This window comes from Mustela nivalis (genome assembly GCF_964662115.1).
Source record: "Mustela nivalis genome assembly, chromosome: 1".
Classification (NCBI taxonomy): domain Eukaryota; kingdom Metazoa; phylum Chordata; class Mammalia; order Carnivora; family Mustelidae; genus Mustela; species Mustela nivalis.
In genome coordinates this window covers 59,695,372-59,714,153 of record NC_139020.1, presented here as the reverse complement: position 1 = coordinate 59,714,153, position 18,782 = coordinate 59,695,372, and the positions used below count along the sequence as shown (strand labels likewise).

The 18,782-nt window shown below is 38.1% G+C and overlaps 1 protein-coding gene across 2 annotated transcripts in view; it reads left to right on the top strand.

Moving 5' to 3' along the window:
* The window catches only part of CCDC191 (coiled-coil domain containing 191), an 89,584-nt gene that overhangs the window by 12,226 nt on the left and 58,576 nt on the right, over positions 1-18,782 (top strand). For both annotated transcript variants that reach the window (XM_082740781.1, XM_082740782.1), the window contains exons 4-7: positions 1,950-2,093; positions 5,284-5,462; positions 7,139-7,362; positions 10,469-10,622. In XM_082740781.1, the coding sequence (XP_082596907.1) occupies positions 1,950-2,093; positions 5,284-5,462; positions 7,139-7,362; positions 10,469-10,622 (701 nt within the window). The remainder of the gene's footprint in view (positions 1-1,949; positions 2,094-5,283; positions 5,463-7,138; positions 7,363-10,468; positions 10,623-18,782) is intronic.

Sequence of the window (18,782 nt, the reverse complement as noted above, 5' to 3'; positions counted from 1 at the left end):
TTTCTTTACCTTCCTCTGAAAGCCAATAAAATTGCTAGTATACTTTTTACATGGTTTCTACTGTCTTGATTCATTGTTTTCTATTTTATATGCCCTGTATTCCTGTTTAAAATGCCTTTTTTTTTTTTTTTAAGATTTATTTATTTGACAGAGAGGCAGTGAGAGAGGGAACACAAGCAAGGGGAGTGAGAGAGGGAGAAGTAAGCTCCTCACTGAGCAGGGAACCCCATGCAGGGCTCAATCCCAGGACACAGGGATCATGACCTGAGCCGAAGGCAGATGCTTAAGACTGAGCCACCCAGGCGCCCCGCCTTTTGACCTCATTTAATGTAAGAAACATTCCATTCCCTCAGCACTATGTGATCATGGTAACGGTGATGAAGATAGTGCTGAAATACATACTTTTCTTTGAAACCCCTATGTCCTACTCATAGAGCTGTTTGATAATGATGATAGTGATGAAGGTATTGCTAAAGTAGACATTGTCTCTCATACCTATATATTGAAGATTTCTGAATATTACTAAGAAAAAAATTCAAATAGAAGTTTGAATTTGGCTTTCATTATTTGGTTTTCCTCCTACCTCAATGGCCTCTCCTTCCTAGTTTGCTTTTCTGGTTCTGCCTTATCTCTTCAACCCCTAAATACCGGAGTTCTTCAGGGCTTATTCCTGGAACCAGTTCTCTATCCATCTTCCTCTTTTGGTGCTCTCATCCACTTCTGCGGCTTTCAATTCTATCCATATGCTGACGACACCCACATTTATTTCTTCAGCTTGGACCTCTCCCCAGAAATCCAGAGTGGTATAGCCAATACCTGTTTGACATTATTATGTGTATGTCTCCTAAGCATTTCAAACTGAACTAACCTAAAACTGAATTCCTGGTGTTCCCTCTAAACCTGCTTGTCCCTCGGCCTTCCCTGTCTCAGTAAATGGCATCTCCATTTTTGCAGTTGCTTCAGCCAGAAACCTTGTAGATTTCTTTCTCTCATTCCCATATCCACTACATCAGCAAATCCTGTCAGTTCCACCTCAAAGCAATACTTTCTAAAATTGGACCATTTTTATTACTTCCTGTCCAGGCCCAGGCTACTATCACTTCTTTCCTGGATTATTGCATTTATCTCCCAACTGGTGTCCCCTGCTTCTGTGTAAGGGATTTTCAACCTCAGCACTGTGGATGATACAACAGATAATTAGATAATTATCTTTGGGGTGAGGGCCCCAAAGTTTGGTGTCTAACCACTCAGTAAATACTGACACCAAACATTGCTGATGTTTAACAGCAAATCTGGCCTCTGCCTACCAGATGCTAGTATCACTTATCCCTGTTACAGTAACCAAAAATGGCTCCAGATGTTGCCAAATGTCCACCGGGGGGACAAGATCATCCATGATCTAGAACCACTGCTCAAAATCTGATCCCCACATTATCTCTTTCCTTTATCTCCTATTATTCCCCTTCACTCACTCCTTTCTAGCCGCACTGCCTCTTTGCTACTACTCCAACACTATGGACATTCTCTTCCTTAGGGCCTTTGCAACTGCTTTCCCTCTGCATGGAATAAGATTTCCTCACATATCCATATGGCTCACTTCCTCACTTTCTTCCCTTTTTTGCCCAAATATCTTCTCAAAAAGGCCTTCTTTGAGTCCCCAGTTTCAAACTGTCAATACTTACCTTCCATTTCTTTGCGTACTGTTTCTCACTTGCCAGCTCTGTTTTTCTGATTTACTTATTTATTGTCTCTTTTCTCCAGTTAAAATGTAAACTTTGTTGGTGACAAGTTTTATTTGTCCTTTTTTGTTTGTTGCTCTTTTCTTAGCATCTAACACAGTACCTGACACATGATAGATACTCAGTATTTACTGAGTGAATGAAAACAGTGAAAGAAGAAAGTCTCTGAAGTAATAGTAATATTAAAATTTTTTTTTGTTTTGTTGATAGCTCAGGAACTAGTCAGTGAGTGGTTAGACACCAAACTTAAGCAAGAACTAGCAAGTGATGGTGAAGAGGATGCTGAAGACACTGGGTTAAATACCCTTCCTATGCCAGAAGCCAGTGATCATTTGAAATATGACAAGTTTGATGGTAAGAACTTTTTTGATTGTTCTAAGCTTTAACATCTAATGAATGTATCTAAGAAGTCTTTTTAATTGTTTTAAATAATTAATGAAATATTATTTGCTGTGGTTTGCTTAGTTTTATAAATGGCTTTAATTTTTCTTGGTTCAATTTAAATTATTTACCTATATCCTCAGTACATTCATGGTGTTTTTTAAATAAAATATTCTATTTGTAATTCTCTTATGACTATAATAGCAATTAATGCTCTTTGAGTGTCTCTTCCCATATTTTGCTGAATGACTCTTTATTTTGATGTGGCTACATTTAAACATTTTACATTTATAAAAGAGTTTACTGCTTATACACCCAACTAGCGAGTAAGGGTTCATTGAGTGTACTCGGAATTTGGTATTTTTTTTCCTCAGCATAAAGGTATGCCCAGCAATGGTGGTGGCAACTCCTCATGTGTGACTCACACCCATGCTTGGTAAACTCACCTGGCAGTATTCCCCTTGTTTAGGACTCTACAAAACCTACAATATTCCCAGCCCAGCGACCACAAAATCATGAGCTCTTAAAGTTAGAGGAATCCTTCAAGGTCACCTGGTCTGATCTCCCCTTTTCACGCCCTCAGATAGAGATCATTCCTTAGTATCCCTCACACATGGGTGATATAATTTCTGCTGGCACATCTCCCAGGATAGAGGAGCTTATTGTTGGGCTCTAATCCTCAATATATTTTCTCTTGGGAGAAGTAGGAGTTTGACATTTGTAGCTCTTTAGTGTAAGAGAAAATAATGCCATGTTCCCTCTCCCAAGAGAAGTATTGTTGTTTTTGTTTGTTTGTTTGTTTGTTTGTCATATAATCATGTCTGATCTCTCCTATACTTCAGTGTTTCTAGCTTAAATATACCAGTTCTCAAAACAGTTCTTCATATCACATCATTTCTAAATCTTATTATGCTGGTTGCCACCTTTTGGATGTTTTCTAATTTATTAATATCATTATTAAAGTGAGGCATTTCCATACTTCATATTTATTCTGAAACTGTGTGGACTATAGTGAAACTATTAGTCCTTTCATATGATGCTAATAGATCTAGTTGTATTTATTTAGATTGACAATTATCATTTAGTATCATACCAGGCCTCACTCTTATGCTTGTAGAATTTTTTGTTCTGTTTTCTTCCCTTTTTTTTTTTGTAGATTAAAACATTCCTATTCTGTAGCCATTAAAAAAGGATATTTACCAAAAATATTGATTAATATGGGATTATCTCAATAGACACAGAAAAAGAACTTGGCAAAATCTAACATCCATCCCTGATTAAAAAAATACTTAGCAAACTAGCAATTCCTCAGCCTGACAAAGGGCATTTACAGAAGACATATAGGAAACATATGAAAATGACAAACATAAGTCGTACCGTATATTTGTACATACATAGGTAGGTATGTACGTAGTCGTACCTAAATGAATTACATTTAATGTGAACAGGTTAAATATTCCAATTAAAAGACAAAGATTGACAGAATGATTTTTAAAATATGTAACTATATGCTATCTACAGGAGACACAATTTAGATTCAAAGACATGAATAGATTGAAAGTAAAAAGATGGGAAAAGATATACTATGTAATCAGTAACCAAAAGAGAGTGAGAGCAGCTTACTAATATCAGGAGAAAAAGTAGACTTTACCATAAGAAATTGTTACTAGGGACAAAGAAGGGCATTTCATAATGATAATAAGGTCAGCCATCAAGAAAACATAAGTATAAACATACATACACCTAATAAAAGAGTTCCAAAATAGGGGTGCCTGGGTGGCTCAGTTGGCTAAGCATCTACCTTCAGTTCAGGTCATGATTTCAGGGTCCTGGGATCGAGCCCTATATCGGGCTCCCTGCTAAATGGAAAGGCTGCTTCTTCCTCTCCCTCTGCTCTCCCCATTCATGTTCTCTCTCTCTCAAATAAAATGCTAAAAAGGAAAGAAAAAGAGCCCCAAAACACATGAAGCAAAAACTGAGAAAGTCAAAGGGAGAAATAGATATTGCACAAGTCTCCAAATTATTTGGAGACCTCATACCCCATTTTCAGTAATGCGTGGAACTAAACAGAACATCAGTGAGGAAGATGTTCATATCATTAGTCATTGAGAAAATGCAGATTAGAACTACCCTGAGTAACCATTACCTACCTATCAAAATGGCTTATAACCAAAGACTGACCATACTAAGTATTGGTGAGGATAGAGGAACTGGAGCACACCAGTAATGCTGGTGAGAATATAAAATTTTGTAACCACTTTGGAGAACTGTTTGACAGTTTTTTAAAAAGTTTAACAGATACTTCTGTGATCCAGCCATTCTACTCCTAGGCATTTTTCCAAGAGAAGAGAAAGCATATGTTCATACAAAAACTTGTACACAAATGTTTATAACAACTTTGTCATAGCCAAAATCTGGAAACAGCCCAAATGTTTATCCATGAATGAATGAGCAAATGATGGTATACCCATACAGTGGAATACTAATCAGCAAGAAAAAGTGATAAACTGTTGATACAACAACATGATGAATCTCAGAGATAATTATGCTGAGTAAAAGAAGCCTGACCAAAAAGAGAGTACATTGTGTATGGTTTAATTGATAAGAAATTCTAGAAAATGTAAATTAATTTATCGTGAGAGGAAAGCAGGTCTGTGGTTGCCTGGGATAAGACCGAGAACATGGGGAGGAGTGGGAGGAGGAGATTGCAAATCAGCATGAGAACCCTTTTGGAGCTGACAGACACGTTCTTTATCTTGATTATAGTCATGATTTTACTGGTAGATGTATATGTCAAAACTTATGGTAGACTTTAAATATTTACAGTGTATTGTATGTCAGTTATACCTCAATAAAGCCATTTAAAAAAAACAATGGAGTCTTCAAGGATGTTTAGACTGAAGTAGTGTCTTTTACATTTGGCAGTGAAGGAGTATTTTGTGACTTGGGTGAGGGTAATTCCTCATGAGTGGAATTTTTTTCCTCTCATTTGAAGGTAGTTAATTGCTGAGGGCTGTGCTCATCCAATTGGCATTATCAGTTACTATTTATTGAACACTCACAGCTTCGTATTTTTATTGTACCAGGATTATATAAATATGGAAATTGTACTAAATTTTTTTTTTAATTTTCCCTTTTTTTGTTGTTGCTCTGTCTCCCCCAGAGTTGTGTGGCTATTTGGAGGAAGAAGAGGAAAGTACCACCGTTCAAAAATTTATAGACCATCTGCTCCATAAAAAAGTGGTGGATTCTGGAATGTTGGAAGATCTTGGAATGAATGGAAACCAAGACAAGCAGCAGCAGAAGGATCCTCGTCTTACCATGGAGATGAGACATAAGCAGGTGGGAGGGAAAAACAAAATTAAAATGGGTAACAGGAAGCAATCTTTGTGTAACACATTTAATAAGCTTAAATAAAGACTTAGGCTTTATTATGAAAAAGAGTGCCATCTGTGGTTTGGTTAGAAAGAATAAAAATAAAATAGAACTTCAGAAGAAAAATAATGCTCATAAACTGAGGACAGGAAACAATTTATTTAAGAAAACCAAAAAAAAGAATAACTGATTTCGAACAATGGAGTGGTGAACTAAACTTTATTAGTTTGTATATGGTACTATCTATTATAAATATGTAGATTGGTTTTGCTTGAATTTGATTTTTGAACTGTGGCATGAAAATATTAATATCATGAATATTCTAGTGAATGTTATAATGATAATTCTTTTCCAGACAACTGAAAAATTCACTCATTTTGTGATTATAATTTGAAAGGGAGGACAGATCTGAATTAAATCTAGTTCAGCTGTTTTGAATTAGAAGGGCATATGGGAACTTTCTTCTCTTCAAAGGGAATAAATAGTGGGTTATAGGAAAAAGATGTGTCTCAACTCTTCGTAGGGGATCTTCAGGAAATCAGAATGACCAAGTCTTTTCCACATGTCCAGAACTAAGACTGAACTAGAATGAATGTCTATACATTGTATCTTGTTTTTTTATAACCCTGAATTTCTGGTTGCTTTAAACTATTAGGGTGTGCCTAATCAGCCCTGAGGATGTTAGAAAAAGGGTTAGAAGTATGGTTCTAGTTCAGGTTTATGATAAAAGGGAGGAGAGAAGGTTCAACAAGAGATTGCCAATATCTACAAGTCTTAACATAAGTGGAGAGAAGTAAGGGTAAAGTTCAGTGAAGAGGGAGGTAAAGGAGCACTCCTTAATTCATAGCTAGAAAGGGCTCTGGAAAATTAATAGGTTTGAAAAATTGTGCTTATTCACAAATATCTGTGAAAGTCATGGTTTTGATTTCCAAATATGAGCCAGAATCATTAATACATTTAAATAACAATAGTGAATAGTGTTGCATTCCTCATAGCAGTAAATCATTGTTGTATCTTTTTTTTTTTTAAAGATTTTATTTATTTATTTGACAGACAGAGATCACAAGTAGGCAGAGAAGCAGGCAGAGAGAGAGAGGAGGAGGAAGCAGGCTCCCCGCTGAGCAGAGAGCCTAACTCAGGACTCCATCCCAGGACTCTGCGATCATGACCTGAGCCAAAGGCAGAGGCTTAACCCACTGATCCACCCAGGCGCCCATCACTATTGTATCTTTCAAAATGTAGTCTCCCCAAAATACCTGTATTCTTTCTTAAATTATAATCAGCATGCCCACAGGGCCTCCATAAACAGCAGTAGTATATACCTTAGAAAATTTTAGGGGTAGGATATCATTACTAAGTAAGAATCCAGAGCTTGGCATCTGACCTGTAGATTTTCAATATTTACTTGGTGCAAATCATTGTCAGAGTTCTGGGAGTCTCTCACCTGACTTCATGTAGACCCTTTTATTGGCCCCTACCCAGGTAAAAAATGAGTTTTTCATATTCTTCCAATGAACAGTGGGCTCCTGGACCAGAATGTTTCAAACTGGGCATATCATGAACTTGAAAATGTATTCTAAGCTTTTGTTTTATCTTTTTCTATTTGAAAGGCTGCGTTTCACCCTCACTGTATTCTCTTTAAGGTAAAAGAAAACCGCATGAGACGTGAGAAGGAACTAGAGCGCCAGAGAATGGAGAAGACCCTGAAAAAATCGGTCTTCTTAGAGGCTCAGTATTTGGTGCAGGAAGAGAAGAAAAAGAAGGCTCTGGAGGCCAAGAAAGAGGAGGAGGAGATTCAAAGGGAGATGGTAAAGCTGCGGAGGGAGATAATTGAGAGGAGACGCACTGTGGAAGAAGCATGGAAAATGTAAGCCAACCGTGGTGAGCAGTGTGGGGGGTTTTTTTTGTGTAAGCAGTCATTTTGGAAGTTAAAAATATGGACATTGTGGTAACAAAATACAAAGAAGAAATCACCCACGATTCCACAATCTTAACAAATTGTTTACATTTTTCTAATTCTTCTGGGTCTTGATCCCTTTACATATTTAATTGCAACCATAAAGTTCATTTATTTTGCTTGTTTTAATTAACACATGGCCCAGAGTCCTGAGGTCTCAGTTCCATTGAGTTCCTAGACTGTAATTTATGTAATGACCTTCCCCCCATCTGATAAGCATTTCAACTATTTCAGGTTTTTCACCATATAATAATGCAGTGAGTTTCCTTAAGCACAGAGTTTTTTACACCCTTAGGCATGTAATTACCGAGTTAAATGGTATAGGCCTTTGAAGACTCTTGAAACATTGCCAGATGGCTTTCCCAATGGGTTGTCCTTATTTACACTATTGCTGGCAGTGGGCCGGTTTACCACACACTTCTTAGTACCTGTAGTACTATCACTATTTTTGCACTTTTAATAGGTATTATATTGGTTAGTTTGCATTTCTTTGGTTACCTGAACAGTGTTAAAGTTGTCTGCTAATTGTGCAGACACCTTTGTGAAGGGTGTGAGTGTCTTATCTTCTGATAATCATACCGACTCATCATTGCCTCCCAACCACTGATAAAGAACAAGACTATCTGACATAAGAGGAAAATCAAAATAGTCCTCACAGGATGTAGTACTGTTATGTATCCGCATGCAGAAAATGAGCTTCTAAATGAAATAACTAGTGTATTTATTCTGAGAAACAGCACTGATGCATGAACTGCAAAATGCCTTGGCGCAACGTGCCTGAAGGGACTGAATACTCAAACTCAGAGGCCAGAAAGACCTATTAGATAATTCCTCCCGCTCCTATCAGCCTACACAGCTTTTCCCCCTGTGGTCCTGATTGCTCTGATTCTACCCAATTTAAAACAGCTCGGCAGTGGACAGAGTGCTCCGCTCTTTCAAGTGCCGGGCTCAGGCCTCCTCCAGACGCCATTCCTTTCAGAAAGCAATCACCGGTGTTTTAGTGAATTCTTGCTAAGGTCGACCTTACTTTTCAGATTGCTTTTAAACCCTGAAAAATCTAGGCTGACCTAAAATATATCGTGAAAACAAGTAACATTTGATGGTAGCGCGACGCTCTGTTCATAGCGGGCACTCGACAGATGCTCACTGACCACTCATTTCTTTTAAAAGTTAAAATCTTATTCATGGTTACAGTGATTCAGATAACATGCGATAGTGCTAGCAGAGGAGCTGATTTAAACGTTCCAGAAGGCAATTTGGCAATAAACAACAGGAGCCATAAAGTTGGTGTTACTGGTTGACCTGGAAATTCCTCTTAGGAAAAGACCCCCAAGAAAATGATCAGAAATCCAGACAAAGATTTGTGCACAAAGATAATATAATGTTATTCATAATGGACATTAATAAATACTGGAGAAATTAATGAAAATGGTTATACAGTGAGACAGTACTGACATATTGTCTGGTTTTGGTTTTTTTTTTCTGGACATATTTATGGCTTTTATATCTCCAGTTTTTCACAGTGGGCACCTGTCCCTTTCATAACAGATAGAAATTTTAATGTTATTTTAGAAAATCAGATCCATGGTATTAGAACTGTATTTCTTTAAATGGCCACTGGGATCTGCCTATAGCTGTCTAATATAACATTGTTATGGCATTTGGATAGAGTCAATAAAATTTTATTATCAATAGAGCTTTTTAATTTATCTGTAAGCTACCCTAAATCTGCTTCATTGCATAGTTTCAAAATATCTCCTCTAAGAGACTTATTAATTATTAATTTATTAATTAAGGGGAAAATGGCAACTTTATACTGGAGAGGTCCCCTTAACCAAGTGATGGTTAACATCACCAATAATAAGATATAACATTGTGTGCTCCATGTCGATGAGAATATAGAGTATTCTGGCATCCCTCCCAACTTGAGTTTCTGTAAGTTGAAGGTGGAATTCAGAAAGACAGATTTGTGTGAGTTTTCACAGCTGGTTTGTGGCCAGAGCCCATGAATCCCAATTTCTGACTAGCTGCTGTTTTTACTGTATTGTTGGTAGTATATAGGCCTTCCACACATACATGTACATATACTCTAGTACACTCCAAGAAAAAGGCAGTGACTTACCGTGAGCTTGCTTGAATTGGCGTGTAGAAGAGGGATGACCTGGCTGAGAAAGGATATGTGGGTAAGACAGAGGATGACCAGAGAAATGAGCAACAAAGTTACAGAGCAATTCCTGTCACTTGCCTGAAGGCTTTTTCCTTATTGTTATTAATTTCTGTTTTTTCTCTTTTCAGCTATGTTAGAATGAATATAAATTCCACTCTGTCCTTACACAAGAATACCTGATTCTTTTATTATTTTTCTCCTTAGAAACTTTGTAAAAAGGCTTGGGGTAAAAATCTCATCCCTTTTTTTAACCTGAGAGTCCTTTTTTTTGTCCCTCCCTTGAAAAAAAAGAGAGAACTTATGTCTACATGTTGTTAACTCTCAAATTTTGATCAAAGTATCCCTCAATGATAAACTCAGTAAAAATACTTCACTAAAATATTTATAGGGTTTTCTACTTTTCAGAGTATAACAGATTCTTATTTCATTTAATCTTCATTTTATAAAGGAATAAACTAAGGCTAAAAAAAAAAAAAAAAAAAAACACCTCCCTACAATGTAGTTTTAGAACCAGATCTAAAAATCTGTCTTCTGGGGACGCCTGGGTGGCTCAGTCGGTTGAGTGGCTGCCTTCGGCTTGGGTCATGATCCCAGCATCCTGGGATCGAGTCCCATATCAGGCTCCTTGCTCGGCGGGGAGCCTGCTTCTCCCTCTGCCTCTGCCTGCCACTCTGTCTGCCTGTGCCTGCTCTCTCGCTCTCGCTCTCTCTCTCTGACAAATAAATAAAAATAAATAAAATAAAAATCTGTCTTCTGATGGAAAATTCAGTGTTCATTCCACCATAGTAGGTAGTAATTACCCATCATTAAGTCTGTTGTTCATACATGTGTTTTTTAAATTGTTAACAGAGAGAGGAAAAAGCAAGAAGAAAATTCTCCAAAAAATGCCAAAAAAGGCATGTTTCAAAATGATTATATTCTTCTGGATGAAGAAAAAATGTCAAAAGAAAGAAAGAAGAAACTGAGGGAGTTATTAATCCAGACTTTCAAGGAAAATCATCAGGTGGGAATTATAACCTCTCTTTTTTCAGCGTTCTGTGACATAAATGACAGAGGGCTCCATCAGAGATGGGCCAGTGTCTCACTAAAGCCCAACGGAGCCTCATCGCAAATACCAAATTGCCCACACTGTTGGTTCTGTGCTGCCCAGCTGGCCAAAGGCATGGGACAGTGCTCCATTCCCCTGTCTGGGGGCTATTCTTATAGATACTCTGTGTAATCTTGGGAAATCAGGTGTGATTTAGGGTGGCTTCCTAAATTACTCTTCAATAGCATGTAACTACTAATGTAGATCTCTGGTAGGTTTTGAAAGCTTGGCTTCCACAGTCTTCTGGATTATTCAGAATTATTCAGAAAAGTCACTTGCCTTCTGCAAGGATACACTTCTCTTTTTTATGGTCTGCATTTTTATTACTCTTTTCTCCTTTTACTTTCACTTTTTGTAAAAAAAAAAAAAAAAAAAAAAGTTACTTTTTATTGACAGATGGGCTTCCTTTCCAGGCCATCTAAGCAGAAGTTTCTCTCAGTGAAGTGGGATTGACAGCAGTGTGCATTTAGAACTTATAACATTTCAGGTGAAAGGGATTAGTTGGAATGTTTGTAAAATGAGAAGGTTGGATGAGAAAAGATAAATATGGATATTTTATATTTCTTACAACACCCACCCAGAGCCTTAGGCTTTCCTGAAATTCAGTGAAAGTTAGTGAAGTGAATGCAGGAGTGCACAGATTTAACAAGAAAAAAGACAATGTCAAGATGATATTGAGGGAGCTTGATAAATATAGGACAGACTTACAGAAGTCCTGGAAATCAATAACAGGAATTTGAATATAATATTGATAACTGGGATATGAGCAAAAGCATAATCTAAATGATTGAAAAAGAGAGAGACATGAGGTGCCTAGGAGGCTCAGTCAGTTAAGCATCTGCCTTTGTCTCAGGTCATGATCTCAGGGTGCTGGAATGGAGCACCTGCTCAGCGGGGAGCCTGCTTCTCCCTCTCCCTTGTGCTCACTCTCTCTCTCTCAAATCTTAAAAAAGAGAGAGAGAGGGACGCCTGGGTGGCTCAGTTGGTTAAGCAGCTGCCTTCGGCTCAGGTCATGATCCCAGCGTCCTGGGATCGAGTCTCGCATCGGGCTCCTTGCTCCACGGGGAGCCTGCTTCTCCCTCTGACTCTGCCTTCCACTCTGTCTGCCTGTGCTCTCTCTCACTCGCTCTCTCTCTGACAAATAAATAAATAAAATCTTTAAAAAAAAAGAGAGAGAGAGAGAGAGACTATGTTTGATGGAGGCATTTTGGACTGATGAGCAAGACATAATTATTGAGATATAGAACAACAAGAGCTTTGGTCAGAATTTTGGCTTTAGGATTAGCGAGGGAAGAGTAGCAGGAGGAAATGTTAAGAGTTGGGATTAACATTTTGAGAAAGATTGGCAAGGACTCAGATGTTGTATCCTTCACGAGACAGAATTGATGTGTTCTACAATAACAGTTTAGATTTCTGAAGGCAAATAGGAAAGGAGATAGTACTCAGGGGGCCATCTAGAGAAGAAGTGAGGAAACGTGCCATGATACATTATCCAACCAATGAGAGATGAATAAGACATGTGTTTTCTAGAAACTTAATTTTTAAATTTCAGTGAAGTTCACTGTACAGGAAGAAATAATACATGTTTTAGATATAAGTGGCTAGCTATGAATTTTAGACACTTGTAAAGAGTTTTACAAAATTAATGGTCTACCTAAAACAGATTACTCAGTTTTAAAAAGACCAACAGTATAACTTAAAAATGTGATTATGAGTAAATTATCTCCAGTCCTCACAGATTCTGCTTGATCTAAACCTACACTATATTGTTGTTAAGTTCTTATTTTGAAATAATTTTAGACATACAGAAAAATTGCAAAAACAAGACACAGAATACCTGAATTCCCTTCATGCAGCTTTCCCCAATGCTAACACCTTATACAAGTGTAGCATAATTATCAAAACTAGAAAATTAACCTTGGTACAATAACATTAAACATCATTAGCTAAACTTAATAGAATGTCACCAGTTTTTCCACTCTATCCTTTTTCTATTCCAGGACTCAGCCCGTGATTCTGCATTAGAGAATGCCTAGGAGTATATAGCTAGAACTCAGTCCATAATTCTGTTTCATATAGCTGTCATGTCTCCTTTGCCTCTTCCAGCTTTATGACAGCTCCTCAGTCTTTCCTTGTCTTTTGCAACCTTGACATTTTTTAAAGGTACTGATCAGGTATTTTGTAGAATGTCTCTCAATATGGGTTTTCTGATATTTTCTACTGCTTAGTTTGAGATTTTGCATTTTGGGCAAGATTCCTACAAGAAGTGATGCTGTGGCTTCTCAGGATCATATTGGGGGTACACAATGTTTGTATGCTGGGTTTCTGTACTGTAAAGTATCTTTAATTTTTATTTTTTATTTTTTTATTTTTTTAATTTTTTGAGAGAGATTGAGCATGAGCAAGCGTGAGTGGGGCAAGGGAGAGAGGGAGACAGAGAATCTCAAGCAGGCTCCATGCCCAGTGCAGAGCCTGATCTCACAACCCTGAAATCATGACCTGCGCTGAAACTAATAGTCAGAGGCTTAACCAACTGAGCCACCCAGGTGCTCCTGTACTGTAAAGTTACCATATCTCCTTTGGAATGTCTTAGAGGAGATATTGTAAAACTATGCAAATACCCTGTTTCTCCTTAAATTTTGACTTGTTAATTTTAGCATCCGTTGGTAGATCTTGCCTGTAACATTAATGTATTTGTCTAATGATGATACTGTATTTCCCTCATTTCTTCTCCATTTATTAATTGAAATGTTTCTAGAAAGAAAACCTGTCCTTTCTCCCCACTTATTTTTTCCTTCATTCAGTTGTATCTTTTATCAGTATGGGCTCATGGATATTTATTTTATTCTGTGGGTAATCTGTTACTATCATTGTTTACTCTATTACTCAGATTGTTCTACCTTTGGCCATTGGGAAATCTTTTAGGTTGACTTCTTTTTCTTTCAAAATTCTTCTGTCCTTTTTTGAGCACTTTCTTTTTGGCACTGTAGGACATTCCAGGCCCATCTTGTAGTTTCCCTGTTCTAGCTGTGGAATCAACCACTTGTACATGAAACTCTAGTTTCTTTATTGGAGAATAGTATTTAGAAACCCAAATATGAACAGTGCTATGACTTACATATTCATGTATGAGTTACTGCTACTGGGGTGTCACTACTGAGCAAACAGAGCTGGGAAATGTGTGTATACTAACCCAGATATATAGACATTATATGTATTTCTCTGTTTGTCTATCTATATACATATTAAAATCTGTGAGTCATACTGGTGTCTTGAATTCCAGTACAGTAACACAGGGGTCATCGTATCCTTCCCTCTTCCTTATTTATAACTTCTTTCTATAACTATCTGTATGTTTATTAAAATAATCATGAGTTCATAATGATGCCTTCAGCCCTAATCCAGCACCACATGTTTCAGTGTACCTGTTCCCCCTTGCTTCTTTATAATTCCTTTCTCTGGCAGTGAGAAACCTGGTGCCCATTATCCAAAATAAATTTACTTATTTAATCCTGATGCACTATAAAAGTAGTTTCAGAATTGCTGACCCATACTGCTATGTAAACAAATTCACTAACTAGATTACAATATTTGTACATTATTTTCATTTTCTTGTTCATGTCATATTCAGCCAGAATATTATTACTTAAGTTAGTTCTGGTCTTCCCCTTCTGCTTCAGTGTGATTATGTTATTCATTTGCTATATGGCTAGTGAACCTGTAATTTTTATTTCCCCCGTGTATGTGAGTGTAACTGAGACACAGGGAAAATCCACCTGCCAGACTCCTCAGGCTTTTACGTAGACTTGGCTGGAGACAGGACAGTCCTCTGGTAAATGCCACAGAGTAGCAGGCCCCTTGGGCTCATTACCTTGGCCCCAGTCCACATCTCCTCACCTGGTTCTAAAGGAGCCTAAAGCTGCTCTTGGGTAATGAAACGTGGACACTCAGCAGCCTCAATACGACCACAGGATGAAAAGGGGGAGAATGCCTAGCCGGCTTGCAGTGAGTGGCTAGATAACAGGAAACTCTTGTCAGCACCCTCAGAATGGTTCACTGGCACAAACCCAACAGCAAGCTATATAGAGTATTTGTAGGAAGACTTTAAAGAATCTGTTTCTAGGAGGAGTTCCAGTTCAAGCTCCTTTAATTCTTGTAATTCCCTGTGCTTTAACTGTGGGTTGTATTTGTTCCCACAAACAATCTTTTAGCATCATGTGTGGGCCCAGTCATTCAATAGGAGACTTGTGAGAGAAACAGAGCTGGCCCTCTCATCCAACCATTCAGGTGCAGCGGTGTCCATGTGTCTTCCCCACATATTTCATTGCCTGGTCTCTTTGTTTTATCAAAAACATCTCTTTTTGTATAGACACTTTCTACTTCGATTTTCCATCCTATTTTCTCTTTGATCTTGCAGTGAAATCTCTCGGGGAGATGCAGCAATCCTCATGTCATTGCTAATTAGCAGAAACAACAAGGGATTAACTATGAAACTCTTATACTATTTGGGATATGGCCCTCTTAATTCTCACCCTGTTCCAAAATACATTTTATGTTTTTTTAGGAAGATGAGAAAGTCTGTGATCTCTTGCTGCTTGTGAAAGTTGAAGATGGATTGATACTAACTTAAATCTTAATTCTGTGGGGGAAGGTTTTGGTTGCTTATGGTTGGGTTTCTCTGTTAGTAAGATTAATAGTGACCCAAAGGAATCATTGCTTAAGGCATAGCACCTTCTAAACCACCACGCCCCCCCGCCCCAACTAAACCAGGGGAACATGAAGATACATGGAAAAGAAGCCTGGATTTTTCTGACAAGATGATGAAAATTGTAGTTAAGCACCTCGATTTATATAGCACGATTCATCCCCAAAGATCTTCGCTCTCTCGGGGCTGCCTACATGCCACTGAAGTAAAGCCATTTCTGAGTGGAAACATAGCAACCATCCTCTCTCTGTTTAAGGAAGGAAATGAGGGAAAAGCCTCTTTGCAAATAAAACTGCAGAGAAAGAAATGTCGGGCACACGTGAAGGACATTGGGATTCTTATAACTCTCCCCTCTAAGCTTACTGCCAAAGAGCGAGTGTAGTATGCATTTTAGGAGAGTTTTGAAACAGTAAATATTACTTCATACAGCTAACTCTGGGAAATTTCCAAGTAAAATTTTATCAGCATTAGTAAGGAGGTGGTTTATTCTGCTGTTCTATTCTGTCTTACCCTCACCCTGTGAGTCACTCATGTTTTGCATTCTCCCAGAAGGGACAGTGAGGGCCACTTTACCGAAACATTGTGTTGGTATGTTTCTTTTCAAAATGCCATGGAGCCTTGTTTGAGCCAGAGGTTCCAATTCATGTATAAGTAATATTTTTGTCTTTTGAGAAAACTACTGATTAAATTCTGCTTTTTAAAAAATGAGAAAAGAGCCTTTGGCATAAATGGAACCCATTCCATAAAATTTTACAGTATAAAATATCTTTTCTCCTAAACATTCTCCTAACATTTCAGGTGAAAACCACATGGGTAGAAACAAATAACATCATATTGTTTTACTGTCAGACTACCCTGGAGGTGAACCTAACATTTTTCTCATATATTCTGAGGTGAGCTGTACTCTTGGCTTAGGTCGAGTGTGTGTGGCTGGGAGTGGGGGAGAATGGGCAGGGACTGGGTGTTGGTAGAGGGGGAAGGAAGTCTAGAAGAAAAAAGGAAGAAAGGAGAGAGGTCATGGGAAACAGCAGATCTGCCCTCCCTGAAAACCGGTCTAAGCTACGTTGAGGAAGGAGGACTGTGCTAATGACTAGTCAGGTTATAGGTTGTATCATGATCATTCTTTCAAAGATCCCAGAGAGTTTTGCTCGTTAATAATTTACTGCACGGGGGGTGCCTGGGTGGCTCAGTTGGTTAAGTGACTGCCTTTGGCTCAGGTCATGATCCCGGAATCCCGGGATCGAGTCCGGCATCAGGCTCCCAGCTCCATAGGGAGTCTCCTTGTCCCTCTGACCTTCTCCCCTCTCATGCTCTCTCTCTCACTCTCACTCTCAAATAAATAAGTAAAAATCTTAAAAAAAAAAAATTTACTGCACAGTACGATTAAGCAATTGCTTTCTGAAATTGTATTATTTCTGAAGTGAAAAAGAACTAGATTAATAAAAGCAATATTATTGATTGAAGTTCTTAGCAGAAATTAAGAAGAATTTACAAAATGTCCTTCTGTTGGCAGTACATACGCACACATTTAATGAGTGAAGTGACAGAATGTCTGATGTATGGGCTTTATTTGTAAATATTCCAGAAAAAAAAAGTGGATGACGGAGAGAGAAAATAAGATCAGCAAAATGTTGTTAATCTTTAAAGCTGAATGAGGAGTTTATTCTTCTGTTCTACTTTTGGGTATGTTTGTTCAATTTCTATAATAAGGGTGTTTTTTGTTTTTGTTTTTGTTTTTGTTTTAAGTTTAAAAAAGGAAGGAGAAAAAAAAATTTAAATACCGAAGTTAAAAGAGCTTTACATCTTCTGGGATAAAACAAAAGTAGCTTCTTTCTGTAACCAGTGTTAGCTTTTCTCACAGATTTGGTTGTCAGAGTTTGGGCCTCTGGGCTTTTCTGTGGAACCAGACATTGTCTAGGTCTTAGCACTGTGTGAAGAGAACTGAATGTATTTTTCCCTAATGTAATTAGTTACAGGAGTGTTTATGCTTTGGGTAGGGGCACTACAGTTTCCTCTCTTTTCTTTGGGGCATAATTATGAAAATCAGGAGTAGGGTTGGTCACAGGATACTCCTTCTGAAGGGCATTCATTTTGCCCCAGTGGGATCCTCCTCTCTCCAACCCCCAGGGACTGCAGAGGTTCCGTGAGTCTTTTGCCTAGCTGTAGTGGTCCCCAAAAGGAAAAAAGTTACATCCTTACGTAGCTATAGACCCCCTATTCCTTTGGGCCAGGGAGCAGCAAGGAGTCACCAGGCAGGGTCCTAGGGGGCGCGTAGCTTTCTTCCTGACGTGGAGGCAAGTGTTGGCCAACTCCCCTCGACCACTGGTTGCACCATAGTTAGTTCTGTTCAGCAGAAATAAATTGTAAACTTGTTGACATTTTTGTCCTCTTTACAATGCATTGTTTATTTTTTCATGACTGAGAATTTTGATGCAATTATCACTGAGCTTTCTGACAAAAGGGAAATAGCTGAGGAATTTTGATGAGTTACCCACTTCATTAATCAGAACAAGCATCTCTAGTGACAGGGTTAGAATTACAATGAAGATTAGATAGCAAATTGCTGTTCCACCTAACGTCAATCACTCTCCGTGACAGCAGTGTGATTACACTTCAGGGAAGAGCTTTTCTTGCCAACAAAAGGAGGGCAACTCCAGTGCAGGTAATAAATTTAGCAGGGCGAGCTGTCATTTCTTTTCTTGAGTGGAATCCTTAACGATCAAATGGTGTCTTGTGGAAGATTTTGAGAGGAGAAGAGCATTTCCCTTAAAAACTTTCAAAATTTCACTTTATAGTATTTTATTTTATAAATTATTAGAGATAATGTATTTAGGAACAGTTCTTCCCACCATGATTTTCAGAATTTTACTTACCTGTAGAAAACCTTAATTTTCACCACTACTATGTTAAAGTTAAAATCATGACTCTATTTGAAAATCTATCAGAAATACAACATGGGGCAGAAATAAAGGAACTGGGTAAGAAAGGGAGGGAGGTCAGCCTAGTCGTACAGCTAGTTAAAACATTGAATTCTGAAACAAAACTTATTAATTAGAATGTATTAAACAGAGTATATTCCTCTTCCAACCCAATTATGCTATTAAATAATAATTCTTTTTTCAGAGAGCAAAAGGATAGAGCACAGTTGTCGCTCCAGAGTGCAGTACTGAAGAGGAGAAGCAGGCCTGGGAACAGCAGGGACTCAGCTGGGGGGAGAGGTAATAGAAGGAATAAATAGCTCATGACTATGGAAGTATGCCACTTCTCATCCCTTCTAAATAAAAGCAGAGTGCTGGCATCTTCCAGAGAAGACAGGACTGAGAATATTCTCCTTTCCCAAATATTTTCCTCTAGCCACATTTATGAGACCT